This window comes from Mus caroli, unplaced genomic scaffold, assembly GCF_978045245.1.
Source record: "Mus caroli unplaced genomic scaffold, Mus_caroli_1 scaffold_4, whole genome shotgun sequence".
NCBI lineage: Eukaryota > Metazoa > Chordata > Mammalia > Rodentia > Muridae > Mus > Mus caroli.
In genome coordinates, this window is record NW_028227259.1 from 111,220,148 (window position 1) to 111,234,883 (window position 14,736).

Below are 14,736 nucleotides of genomic sequence, written 5' to 3' on the forward strand. Positions count from 1 at the left end.
ATGAATTACTTCATTCACTTAAAACTTTCCAGCTTCCAATGCATTGTTATAGTAACATAAAGTTGACTAACAACTTAATTTATATTTAGAATTCTGACTTTTAATAGAATTTATGTGTTTTATAAAAGAAACAAAATCTCCCTGATCTACATAATTCAACCCTCAGTTTTATTACACATAAAGTATGACACTCCTATTTCCTTACTCAAATTTTCAGCTATTCTTGGAAGATTCTCATACTCATTCTTTTTTTTAATTTTTAATATTTTTATTACATATTTTCCTCAATTACATTTCCAATGCTATCCCAAAAGTCCCCCATAGCGCCCCCCACTTCCCTACCCACCCATTCCCATTCTTTTGGCCCTGGCATTCCCCTATATTGGGGCATATAAAGTTTGCAAGTCCAATGGGCCTCTCTTTCCAGTGATGGCCGACTAGGCCATCTTTCGATACATATGCAGCTAGAGACAAGAGCTCCGGGGTACTGGTTAGTACATCATGTTGTTCCAACAATAGGATTGCAGTCATTCTTAAGACACAGTCATGTCAGTGGTGAAAGGTGCGACCAAGCCTGAAAACCTCACTTTGATTCCTGGGACCCACATGGTAGAAGGAGAAAACCAACTCCATCAAGTTGCCCTCTGACCTCCATGTCACAAACATACTCACATACACACTTAAATAAATAAATGTTATAATTTGTAAAAATACTGCCTCTAGCATTTACAACTCCTTAATGTTCATTTCTAATCATTGTAAGCACCAATAGACAAATACATTCATACCTGAATTTTAAACAAAGGCGGCATGATTTAAGATGGATCTATTCGTGAAGCTATGAATTTCTGAGCTTGTCTGAAATAAAGTGGGCTGTTTCTGCACCTAGCCTAGAGAGCCATGGTTTATAACTCAGCCTAGCACTTCCCATGCATTTACAATGAAATGGCAACTTTGTTTCTGCAGCTGAATTCTCTTAACTGCATGACTGACCCACATAACTGCTTCCATTTAGTGTCCTGCCCCTCGCCTCTTACTGAGTGTTCCTCAGTCCCATTTGCTATTCTTTTGTTTATTTATTTTATTTTGTTCATTTTACCTTTGGATTACTTTTTTTGCTTATGCTTTCAGAAACTATAATTTAAAATTCATACCCTCTTATGATAAATTTATGCAAATCCTGTTTAAAGAATACTTTAAGAATTGTGTGATTCCAAAACATGACCTACTTTTCTAAGATATGAATTACTGATGAAGGTGTAACAGACATCTGGTTCTTTACCTCTTGGGAGTCTCTCTTATTCATTCTTGAATCATACCTTCTAATCATAAATACTTGCTTAATATTCCTTTGTTTCAATCAAATCTATTTCTAATTTTTTATTTTATTTTGTTTAAACCACTATTGAAGTCAAGTTTTATTATCTTGTATTTCTCATGATTCTTGGTAGGAACTTAGATTTTATCTTCTGTTTAGATTCTCTCAAGTTTGGTTTTTAGACTTACTTCCTCTTTTTATGTTCAGTGGTGATGAGTACTATGTGAAAGCTGATTGGTGTTTCATAAATCTGGGAAAGACAGAATACAACAGACACCCAGGCTAACACTACTCTAGAAGGGGGGAAAAAAAAAAAAGCAACCTGAGTAGAAAAAACTTATCAGATGCCATTTAACTAACTTCAAATCTTTCAGTAAGATGCTATTTTCTGACATTTAGTTTGCTAGGCCTTCAGTGTGATGGCTAATCTTCACTGTTAATTTGACTAGATCAAGAATCACCTAGGAAGAGCTGAGCAACACCCTGTCGGGTGAGAGCAGAGCTGGCTGCTCTTCCAGATGACAAGGTTTCAATTCCCAGCACCCACTTGGCTGCTCACAACCATCTGTAACTCCAGTGCCAGGGGAGCCAACACTCTCCTCTACCTGCAGGGGGCACTGCATGCGTGTGGTACACAGACACACACAGGAAAAACCTCCCCAAACACTCAAAACAATATAAAAACCCAAACCAAACCAAAACACCTAGAAAACACATCTATGGGTGTGTCTGTGATGGTAATTCCAGAGAGGCTTAACTGATGAAGGAAGACCCACTCTGAATGTAGGTGGTACTGTCACATAGGCCACTGAATAAAAAAAAAAAAAAAAAAAAGCAGGCCAGGCACCAGCATTCAATATCTTTCTCGTTTCCTGACTGCAGATGTTATGTGAGCAACCACACCACACTCTGCAGTCATGCCTTGCCCACTACAAAGGTGTTTATCTATGATACCGTGAGCTACAATAAAGTCTCCTTTCTTAAGTTGCTATTGTCAGTTATTTTGACACAGCAACGAAATAAGTAGCTAATACAGTGAACTTTTCCAATAGGAATTTCTACTAGATTTTGATTTTATTAGCTAATCCCACCATTATCCCAGATCCCAGAACTTTTTGGCCAGCTCTGCTACCCCCACTGACTTTGAATTTCACAGAAATTAAAAAGTAGAACTTGTGGAGCATGGTAGCTTAGAGTTTTAATCCCAGCACTAAAGAGGCAGGAAGATCTCTGTGAGTTTGAGGCCAGTAATAAGCCAGCCAGAGAAACAGACAGACAGAGAGACAGAGACAGGGACAGGGACAGGGACAGACAAAGACAGACAGACAGACAGACAGACAGACAGAGACACAGAGAGATTTTAAAAATCTGCTTGAGATCTTTGTTCAAAAAAAGTTCAAAAACCCAAAGAAAGTCATGGTTAAAGGGATGGCTCAGCAGCTAAGAGCCACTCTTCAAAGGACTGAGTTTGGTTCCCAGAACCCATGCTGGGCAGCTCATAGCTCCTTGTAACTCCAGTTCTAGGGCACCTGACCCTATATGTACTCCCCTCTGTAATCTGTGGGCGCCTGCGCACACCTGGCATGCATACATTAAAAATACTTATGATAAATATTAGTTTTAAAAAACCTGAGATAAGCTGGGCGTGGTGGCGCACGCCTTTAATCCCAGCACTTGGGAGGCAGAGGCAGGCGGATTTCTGAGTTCCAGGCCAGCCTGGTCTACAAAGTGAGTTCCAGGACAGCCAGGGCTATACAGAGAAACCCTGTCTCAGAAAAAAAAAAAAAAAAAAAAAAAAAAAAAGCAAAAAAAAAAAAAAACCTGAGATAGTGAATGCTTGTGATTTCAACTCCCAGATTTTGTGATCCCCAGGAGGATCACAAATTCCCCAAAGCAGACTTAGCTACATAGCTGGATCCTATTGTAAAAACAGAAGAGACAAAAGGGTTGTGGAATACTCATGCAGCTTTTACAAGGACCTAGGTCTGATGTTTAGCACTTTAAAACAAACAAACCCAAAACAACCAAATGGTAATCCCTAAAGATCCATCACATAATTTTTTGTTTGGTTAGGTGGTTTTGTTTGTTTGTTTGTTTTGTTTTGTTTGTTTGTTTGTTTTACGGTTTTGTTTTTTAGGATCTTTGGAGACAAGGTTACTCTGGGTAGCCCTGGCTGTCCTGGAACTCACTTTGTAAATCAAGATGGCCTCAAACTCAGAGATTTGTCTACCTCTGCCTCTAAGTGCTAGGATTAAGTGCTAGGCATGTGTCGCCATGAACAGCTGTTTGCCTAGTTTTGAGACAGGATCTCATATATTAATAGTTCAGACTGTCCTTAAACTTACTACCATAATAAATATTGGCCTTGAACTCCTAGTCCTTAGTCCTCTGTATCCTGAGTGCTGGGATTATAGGAGGGCATCAACACAACCAGCTTCCATTATGCATACTTTTTAATGTTCTCAAGACACACATATAAGACAAAACTAATGAGGCTATTGATCTTGGCATTATTTAGGAAGTACGGTCACAAAGTCAAGATAAGAAACTGGAAAAAAAATACCAGAATTCTTCAGTCTGGGTTCAGTTTGTAGGGCATGTTGCAGTATTTTAGGGCATGCCCTGCATTTCGTCCTATCAGAAAGTAGTCAGGAGCAGCCTCTGTCTCCAGAGTGCTATGACAGACACTAATAGCTTGCTATTACTAAAAACAGAATTAAGATACAAATAAACGAATTAATTTTCTATCATACACAAGATCCTAGGTCTGATCTTAATAGTTTTATATCTTGTCATTAAGGACACATTAATTATTAATTATAGTAGTAAGAGATAATAATCCAGTCATCTAGTTATCAAAACAAAACTGTCAATATAAAAACAATTTTCACAACGCAAATTTTAAAATTAGTTTTTGTAATGAAATTTTCCCCTAATTGGCTAAAATAATAAATACAAGAAGCCAAACACTGGGCAAGAAGGAGGTAGGACTTCTTGGTATAAGAGAGGAAGAGGGAAGGCAGGAGGAGGGAACTTTATTTTGGTCGGTGGGAGCAAGGCAGACACAATGTAGACCTGGGCCGGAAGATTTCTAACATAGAATAGTTGGGGAATTTAGGATGCTAGGTTCTGTGCCCAATGACTGTGTTATCTGTTGATTTTAAACTAAGATTGTCTGGTGTTTTCCTTCCGTGATGATTCAATTGAGCTCCAAGGAAAGGTAACCAAGGCAGAGCATGGGTTTCTGAGAAGTACACCCCTGTGGGGAAGAGTGATTTCGGAGCTCTGGAGAGGCAGAGCCTGCTAAGGTGGGACAGGCTTTAGCAAAAGGGAAACATGGGGTCTGGGAACTGACTGAGATGGCTGGCCAGTGCCTAGCTGGCAATAGCGTGGATTGTTTTTAATATTACACGCTACAAGATTTCTCATGTATTTTTGTATTTGGTTTAATCGTTCCATTTATGTATAATAACCAATTGTTTTGCATCGCTTATATATTTGTGTATGTGTGTGTAGAACACACATATAGAGGTCAGAGGAGTAAGTTCTATCTTCGCACCATGTGGCTTTGAAGGACTGAACTCAGGTCATAAGGCATGGCAGCAAGCCCTTTTACCCACAGAGCCACCTCATCAGCCCTCTCTCAGGATTAATCATGAAAGTAAGAGTAAGTAAAATTCCAGTTCTCAAATACCAGCACAGCACTTTAAATGGCACATTTTCCTTAAAAATGTACAATCATCATAAAATAATATAATTAATAATAACATATAAAAGAAATTTCAGACAATGACAAACAGCCTGTCTGTCTTGATACCTACCAATTTTATCCAGCTGTTTTGATACATGTTTAGAGTTTTCCCAGAGTTTACACTTAAAACATTTAGTTAAAATCACACTGTTTAAAAGCACAGCAAACTTCTTTTCCTGAGCAGCCACAAAATCTGACAACCCTAAAACAAAGTTTTCAATATTAAATATAGTATATTATTTACTGGGAGAATGTTGAAAATCCATTAATGATTTAACATACATCTTGCAATTCGTGAGCCATTTCTGAAAATCTTCACTGTATCTTGTGTCAAAGCAAAATCTTGTACAGGAATGCATCCTAGCTGAGCCTGAATAAGACTGGGAAAACATGGTTCATTATTTCCTTTTAAAGATTACAGTCTTTCCAATGGCAGAGAGACCCAGGACTTGACATGGACTGGCTATGCCTTAGGATCTCTCTCTGCCTTGATTTGTACAGTGCTATGAGATTCTGTTGGTTTCACTATTGTTGCAGATCCTTTTGACTTCCTTTTCCCAACCATAAAACAATGAGTTCTCATTATCGTATTATACTTTTTTACTAAGTCAGGTTCTCTCTGTCTCAGAACTCTCAAAATCTTTAGCAAAGAACTGATGAAGTTCTGGATGAGGTTCTTCTGAATGCTGTAAGAAGGTCACTGGGATATTTGTTAAATTACTGGAGCAAACTACATTAATAGCAATGCTTTATTAGTAAGTAGAACACTTTTTAAAATCAAAAGGCTGATCTCAATGAGTTTGAGGTCAGCCTGGTTTACACAGCAAGTCCTAAGATATCTAGAACTACAGAGACCTTGACTCAAAAGAAAAATTTAATTTTCATGCACACTTCATCCTTGCTAACTTGAGATCCCAATTAGCATAAACATTTTCTTTCTAATAGTCTACTTTGCCTTAACAGGATATGCTGTACAAGTGACTTTTATAGTTAAATTTTTCTTCTGTTTCTGTCTTTGCTTGTCTGACCTTCCTCCTCCCTCCCTTCTCTCTCCTTTCCTTCCCTTCCATAGTAGTGGACTTGCACACACTAAGTAGGCAATCTACCACTGAGTTACATCCCTAGGCTCACAGTTTATCTTAAAGTCTTAGAAACTGATTTTACATATAATTCTGATTCCTTATTTTTCTGTAAACACATATTTTTAAAAAAATTAAATTCAATTAAAGGAAAAATATTTTAAAACTGAAATGGAAGCTGGGCATGGTCGTTCACACCAGCAATCATTTCTCAGCACACAGGAGGCTATGGCAGAAAAAGGTGTGAATTGTGAGAACAGCTGGAACTATACATGTAGCCTTTGTCCAAAAAAAAAAAAAAAAGAAGAAAAAAAGAAAAGCCCTCATACATACGAATCACAAACCAGTATGTAGTAGTTTAATTCATCAGAAAATAAACTTTTATTACCAGTTTACTTTCATTTCTCTTGTTTTAATTCTCTCTGCCATTGGAAATCTGTAAATAAAACACATGGTTAACTTTATTATTTAACTATTTATTATAAACCCTCTCAAGTTCTGTGAAGTATGTGTAGCCTCTGTACCTGATAGTTATCCGGTTTGGGTCTTTGTTTAAGGTGTTAAGTATTCTCTTTTCGCTTATCCTCAGCTGCACATCTAGAAACTCATTGCAGCTGGATATCATTGAAATCTATAAAATTTAAATATCTGTCAAGTTAACAAATCACATTTAAAATTTTTTACCCTCTTTCTCTGAATTCACTTATTTTTCATGTTGTCTATACACACCTTGGCTTTACTTGTTAGCAAAGAAGAACTTAAAGCTGGCTTTCTACATTTTACTTCTTTAAGGATTCACTCACTAACAAATACTTAGGAACAGCTTCTATATGCCAGACATTGAGACGGATAATGTGATCAGCTACCAGAATATCACTCAGGTTCAGGGTCGAGAGAGGCCCAGTGCATGCTGCTCTTTTTCCTGCCTGTCATGCCGGTGGCTGCTGCTAGTTATCCTTCTGTAGTTTGCAAATCACCATCCCAATGATTTAGCAATAAAAAGATACCTTTAAAACTAAGAAATTTGTATTTGTAGACTAGTTGTGGGGATGGAACTAGGTGTTGTAAATCTTTCACACAATAAACTGAGTGAAATGGTGCTGACACTGAATATTAGTTAATCTCGATTTCTTCTTAGAGAAGAAAAACATTTACATGGAAATATAAATCTTTTCCTTTATCAAACTTTGCTCACATGACTCCTTAACAGAATTTTACTGTGCAGTCTTTAATAAAATAATTACTGTGGTAACTAATGATATCTAGTATGGTTCAAATTTAAAAATAAATATCTTCTACCAATCTCTTCTGTATACCCATGTTTCCAGCAGAAGTCTGTTGGTCCCTTCATTATGATAGCTGCAAAACTCTTCCCACTGTTGATCTCTGAGTACAACCAATTTATTGGTCCCATTTTCTCTAGAATCAGCTTTTGGTCCCCACCTGGGCTGTCACAACACTATTCTATTTCCACTGTTACAGGAATGCTTAGGCAAATAATTTAGGGAAAAGGATACAGGCCCAGAGCACCACAGCAATTCATGTACTCGTGTGTGAATGGATGAATGTCATGCCATTCATTCATGGCAGACTCTGCTAATATAGGATGCTATACTTTAAGTTGTCATAATCAAGTAAGTTGTAGGATAGTTGCCATACCTATTTGTATATAAGTTTTCTTAGCTTTGGTGAGAAACAAAAATGAAAATATAATTTATTCTTAGAAGTTAAATTCTCTATCTTATGATTAGAGGGAGACATAACTAAATTATTTTTTCCTTTCTGCTCATTCAATTTTAAGTTATAGGAGATATACAGATGAGTTATCTCTCCAATATTACTCTTATTCTATTATTATTAATTTCCAATGAAACTTACTAAATCTGATAAAGTTTCTTTTCCACTGATTGCACAAAATTTCTTGACTGTCTCAAATGTAATATAATACCAAGCCATTAGTCTTCCTGCCTCTGTTAGAAAAGATGGAAAAAGAAACATTTTCCACATTAGGTGATACAACTTGGTTTTTAAGAAATAAGTTTAACAAGCATTTTCTTAACATCTACTTAATGTGCACTGTGTGCTTGTAATGACCCCCAAACATCCCCAAAATGTAGAAAGCACAATGCACAGGACTTACAGTTGCTGGAGATAACCACAGGAAGACAGAGAACAGAATCCACTGACTGACAATATTTACATGCAAGCTTAAGTTGAGAAGAAGTTTACCTAAGAGAATGGCCAGTATAGGATGACCTAATAGGAAAATTGAGTTTTAAGTAACATTTTAAATGTGGCTAATATGACTTGCAGACAGGAAGCAAAGCCATTACGACCTTGGGGAGAATCAAGATTTATTTATAAAAACAGGAAAATAAAGAAGACAGTCTTTACAACACTTTAGAAAGGGGCATAGCTTGATAATCCTGAGCTCCCCGTAGCCTACCTGTTATAAACCTCACTTACAACCTAGAAGACTGTGTGTATATTTCTCAATTACTAAGGTAATAAAAATTTTAGGTATATACCTAAAATTTGGCTGTGGTGCCCAATACTTAGTAAATGTTGCTTAATTTTGTAAATTAAGAAATGATGGATGACAAGCTACAGCAGCCTCAAGGAGCTTTAATTCAAAGGAGCTCAAAACTTGGATCTGATTTGTAAGATTAATAGCATCACATAATTCTTTAGCAATTTTTAGTTAAATTGGAGTTTCAAAATAAAATGCTTTTAAAATAGAATAACAAGGTGGCTGGGAAGAGGGGATGGGAGAAGCAGTGAGATGGATGGAAGATTTCACTGTAGAGGCCATGGGGTCTAATTAGTACTTGTCCACATCCAAACTATTCCAGTCCTACAAATATACACAGAAAACAGCCAGGAAGAGAGAAGTGGCATACTGGGTCTCATGGGAGCCATTGGTATTTATGTATGAACCATAGTTTTTCTTGAAGAAGAGACTATGCCTGTCATGCCAACAGAGTGAGCAGCATTAAGAATGTTATAAAACAGAATTAACTAAGAGAGCCTGGGAAGGAGCTAGGTCAGCTCGAGTCACTGTCCCAAGCAGGAGCCTGCTGAGTGTGTGCAATGAGGATGCAGTAATGTAGTGTGTCAGAAGGAGCTTCTGAAAGAACAATGTGCAATGTAAACCACACGAATATTGTTATTTGGGGAATATATTTAAAAATGGCCCTTTCACCATCTGTTTAAAAATTAATATAGAGTATTTCCCTACCCCACAAAATATTTAAAAATTTAAGAAAGCACTTAGTATTTGTTGATTTATTAATCAGAATAAAGTTTCTTAGGTAAGAAAAATATGCTAGAGAAAAAACTATAAAGAAAACAATCCAAAGTCAAAGTATGGAACCAAAATGGAGACAAAAGACTTACAAGTAAACAGAAATGCAAAGTGACTTGCTGCCAATATAGTTATCAATTGATAAATCCAGAGTATTTCAAGGCTATTAAAGCAGAGTTTGCAAATTGTATCTTAGTAAGTTTCTGGGTTAATATCCGTTTATCAGTTGAGTGCATATCATGTGTGTTCTTTTGTGATTGGGTTACCTCACTCAGGATGATATCCTAGAATATCCAAGATACAATTTGCAAAGCACATGAAACTCAAGAAGAAGGAAGACCATAGTGTGAATACTTCGTTGCTTCTTAGAACGGGGAACAAAATACCCATGGAAGGAGTTACAGAGACAAAGTTCAGAGCTAAGATAGAAGGAAAGACTATCCAGAGACTGCCCCACCTGGGGATCCATCCCATGTACAACCACCAAACCCAGATACTATTGCATATGCCAGTAAGATTTTGCTGACAGGACCCTGACATGGCTCTTTCTTGTGAGGCTATGCCAATGCCTGGCAAATACAGAAGTGGATGCCCATAGTCATCTATTGGATGGAACACAGGGCCCCTAATGAAGGAGCTAGACAAAGTACCCAAAGAGCTAAAGGGGTCTGCAACCCTATAGGAGGAACAACAATATGAACTAACCAGTACCCCCCCCCCCCAGAGCTGTGTCTCTAGTTGCATATGTAGCAGAGGATGCCCTAGTCGGCCATCAATGGGAGGAGATGCCCTTGGTCTTGCGAAGATCATATGCCCCAGTACAGGGGAATGCCAGGGCCAGGAAGCAGGTGGGTGGGTTGAGGAGGAGGGCGGGGGGGGGAGGGTATAGGGGGCTTTGGGAATAGCATTTGAAATGTAAATGAAGAAGATGTCTAATAAAAAATGCCTTAAAAAAAGCAGAGTTTGCAGGGCAGAGATAATAGAAACTGTAAGAAGGCATCTTTTAGACTCCTTACTGTAAGAAACATTACAGCCAATGGCTCCATTTGCACTTACTCTGAATCAATCCATCACCATGAAATCAACACAAAATCCCACTTTCATAAGACCCTCCTAGGCAGTAAAATGACAGTAAGCTAATGTAGGCACACCAGGTAAGAGCCTGCCCCACAGACAACCCCATCTCCGACTTACTTCCCCATCACTTTTGTCAAATGCACCTAGGCTTACAATGGATGCTCAGATTTGCCCTCCTTATTCTTTCCCCTCCCTTCGTTCCTTTCCTCCTTCCTTCCTTTTTTCCTTCCTTCCTCCCTTCCTTCTTTCCTCCCTTCATTCCTTCCTTCCTAAATGATCTACATGCCAATTTAATGACTGCCAAGCTTCTTACAGATACCAGCTGTTTTAAAATGATTAATCTTTCTTAAAATAGGAAAAATATTAATAAGATAATAGATAAAACTAGCCAAATATTTGAGTATTGTGACCACAAATTAAAAAACAAAAACTATATGAAGCAGAAGTATTAAAGAGTATATAAATAGAATTTATATACACAATAATAAACTATTGAAGATAAAATATGGGCTGGAGAGATGGCTCAGTGGTTAAGAGCACCGACTGCTCTTCTGAAGGTCCTGATTTCAAATCCCAGCAACCACATGGTGGCTAACAACATCCATAATGAGATCTGACACCTTCTTCTTGGATGTCTGAAGACAGCTACAGTGTACTTACATATAATAAATAAATAAATCTTTAAAAAAAGAAGATAAAATATTAGTAACATGAAAGAGCAAGAAAATCATAAAACAATTTAACTGAGATGTGATGGCACACACTTTTAACTCCAGCACGCTGAAGGCTAAGGCAGGATGGTTGTCTGTAGTGTGAGGCCAGCAATGGGTACAAAGTGAGACTGTCTCAAAGCCAAACAGAAAGATTTTTTTTTAAACCCAAAGAATTGCAGATAACATTTAGGAACTGCTACCTGCATTAATGGCAGTCTAAATAATTATAAAATAGCATTCTGCTGAAGTCAACCAATATAGTTAACAGAAATATGGCTATCATTTATAAATCCTCAAATCCTCAAAGAGCTGGGTGATGGAGGCACAAGCCTTTGACCCCAGCACTTGGGAGGCAGAGGTAGGCAGATCTCCATCAGTTCAAGGCCAGAATGATCTACAGAGTGAGTTCACTAAACAGAGAAATCCTGTTGTGAAAAGAACTAGATAGATAGACAGACAGACACACAGACCAACCCTCAAAGAACTAACAGGATATTTTAGCTGGACAGAGCTGAGATCCAAAGGCTGCCTTTGGCTCCTGTGACCCTATGAAACTGTTCTATCATCTAGCTTACCAAAAGGGAGAGAAATAGAAGGAAAACGTTCCTTAGAATCTTTTGGACAAAGTAACTTCAGAAGCCACGAAAGTCATACATATGACTGCTAAAAAGACACTAAAGTGTGACTCTTGAGAAACACATGCCCACACATGCAGGTCATCCCTCCCTAAGGGAGAAGGAAGGAATCCCCTCCCTTAATGCCCACGCCTAAGCTCATATAAACTTTCTTACCTACCCTCCCTCCATCCTGACTCATCCTGATACTCTCTTCTTTAGTAAAAGTCAACAATACTGTTTTCACCTGAGCAGTACACAGCCTTGTTTCCTTTTTAGTCTGAGAGAACATGAGCTACTACACCTGGCAGCACACAACCTTGTTTCCTTTCAGCTCTGCTGCTGCTAACATACAAGATGCAATTCTTTTTGTTTTGTTTTGTTTTGTTTTGTTTTGTTTTGTTTTTTTGAGACAGCATTTCTCTGTATAGCCCTGGCTGTCCTGGAACTCATTTTGTAGACCAGGCTGGCCTCAAACTCAGAAATCCATCTGCCTCTGTCCCCAAGTGCTGGTATTAAAGGCCTGTGCCACCACTGCCCGGCCACAAGATGCAATTGTTAATGATTTTATATATGTTTATAGCTGCATCTGTAAAACTAAACTGCATTTCACAAAAAATGAAACTGGAAACAGAGATCTGAAGTCTGAAGCCTATAGTAAGAAGAAAGGTCAAGGAGACTCCCATTTAAAAGCAGAACCAACACAGCAGTGTCCAGAAGAGAAAATCAGGCAGCATCCATCGGTGCTGAGAAAGAAAGCATGTCACTCGATCATTTACTAGATGTGTTTAATAGACAAGGAAATGATGCCTTATAGCTATAAATGATGATATACTATTGGAAACAAGGTCATAATTTTGTTTTACCATTGGTTAAATTTTAGTAAAACAAAATTTTAGTCTTAGTAAACAAGCGTTAAACTCAGTGACACCATAAGGAAAAATACCTGTTGGTTTGAAATTAACATCTTCATCCATCTTTATCAGGTCTAGTGATGATAAATCTTTCAGATTCTTCAAACATAATTCTGTTCAATTATAGAAAACAGATTTTAAGTTTAGTAAAATAAGAAATAAATGAAAATTAAAATTACTATTAAATATATTGAAGATGTCTGCTATAGCATTATTGTTCTGGAAGAACTGGAGTCTTTTAAATAGCAAAAAAAAAAAAAAAAAAACCCTCGGGAAACAACATTCAATTAATGTGTTAAATACCATTCAGCACTTGGAACATCTGAAATTATATATATATGTGTGTGTGTGTATAAATAATAATAAATAATAAAACATAATAAAATAATAAATAATAAAACATGCAAAAATTACACATACACATTGGGAGACTAAAGAATTGAGGCTGAAGTACTTGTTCCAAGTCTAAGGAACTGTTTTGTTATCTACTCTCCACTATGCCATTGTTTTTCTTATAAACTTTTATCAAACATAAAATAGCACAAAATGATACTGGCTGACACCAGAATTCACAGGGCTACTCCTGATGGCTCCAAATCAAGGAAATGCACAGACATGTAGATAGGATCCAGAAAAGTGAGAGAACTTATTCAGTAAAGATACACCCCCAAGGAGGTGAAAAAGTATAACAGCTCCTCTGCCTGGCTTTACAGGGGGCTGGGGCCCTCATGTGCATAGTGGAGCCCAGGCCCTCTCCCTCATGTGCATAGTGGAGCCCAGGGCCCTCTCCCTCATGTGCATAGTGGAGCCCAGGGCCCTCTCCCTCATGTGCATAGTGGAGCCCAGGCCCTCTCCCTCATGTGCATAGTGGAACCCAAGGCATGCTGTATCTGTTGCATGTAGTTCCACATACAACTTCACATGTGCCATTAACATCTTAACTCTCCACCCAAAGTTGTGTCTTTTAGCATCATATTGAGCCATTTGCTGCTCTCTATACTTCTGTGTGGTTTGAGGGGACTGCAGATGCCCTCAGCAGAAGGGGTCACTACTGCTTCCTCTTTGCCACACTAATTTCTCAATGAGGTTTATACAAGGTCCATGGACCTCACTCACTGCCCATTCTCTTGTTTCCAAAGTATATAATCAAAGAGTTTTATGAATTTGTTCTCAAACTTGTCAGTCTTACCCCTCATCCTGTTTGCCACTTTATTGAAATAATCACTTAATTTTTTCTAGCTGATGCTTTTTAGTTTTTTATTTCTATCTCTCTGAAGAGGCTGCCATGTGTGTCTTCAGAAACCTCTGAAGAGGAAGCAATACAAATCCATGCGAGTAACTGACAGAAACTAGTGAACACCTTCCAATCATACCCTACTGCTTACTGTCCCCAGTGCCCCGTGCAGCAGCCAGAAGGGAGACAGTTTAGAGCAGAGTGAGCAGTACACCCTGCCCGGTCCTACAGAGGAGCCAATCATAAAGGCCCTTACAGTCCTTATAAGGAGCAGTGTCATGCAGTCAGCTTGGCACAGCTTAACACATTTGATAACTATGGCTCTTAAATGTTTTCTAATTACCTTAGTTATCCTCGCTCAAGCTAAAATTAGCTTATTATCACTAATCAGTCACTCGATCAGGGAAGATTTTTGCTATCCTATATACTGAACATCACATTTATAGTGGACAGTACACATTTCTTCATATATGTAGAACTTATATTTTAATGAAAAACCAAATCCACAAATAATACATTTTGGGTGTTGTAAACAACTAAAAAAAATAAAGCTGAGAAAGATTTTTTAAAAACTAATAGTTTTTTAAACACTTAACTAAGGTTTGTACACATTTCTGATTTAGCCATATAAATATATAATTTCTATATGAAGTATAGATATCCCTAATTTTCACAATAAAGGCATTTTTCCAAGGTCAAAAAATAGTAATAACTACAACATGAAAGTAATTT

At 37.7% G+C, this 14,736-nt stretch overlaps 1 protein-coding gene across 1 annotated transcript in view; it reads right to left on the reverse strand.

Annotated features, from left to right (window-relative positions):
- Positions 1-14,736, reverse strand: part of Hfm1 (helicase for meiosis 1) — a 101,228-nt gene that overhangs the window by 42,953 nt on the left and 43,539 nt on the right. Inside the window, exons 20-25 of the mRNA XM_085836978.1 lie at positions 12,803-12,883; positions 8,027-8,118; positions 6,673-6,779; positions 6,537-6,584; positions 5,352-5,449; positions 5,140-5,271 (exon numbers count right to left, since the gene is read on the reverse strand). Of these exons, the coding sequence (XP_085693104.1) occupies positions 5,140-5,271; positions 5,352-5,449; positions 6,537-6,584; positions 6,673-6,779; positions 8,027-8,118; positions 12,803-12,883 (558 nt within the window). The remainder of the gene's footprint in view (positions 1-5,139; positions 5,272-5,351; positions 5,450-6,536; positions 6,585-6,672; positions 6,780-8,026; positions 8,119-12,802; positions 12,884-14,736) is intronic.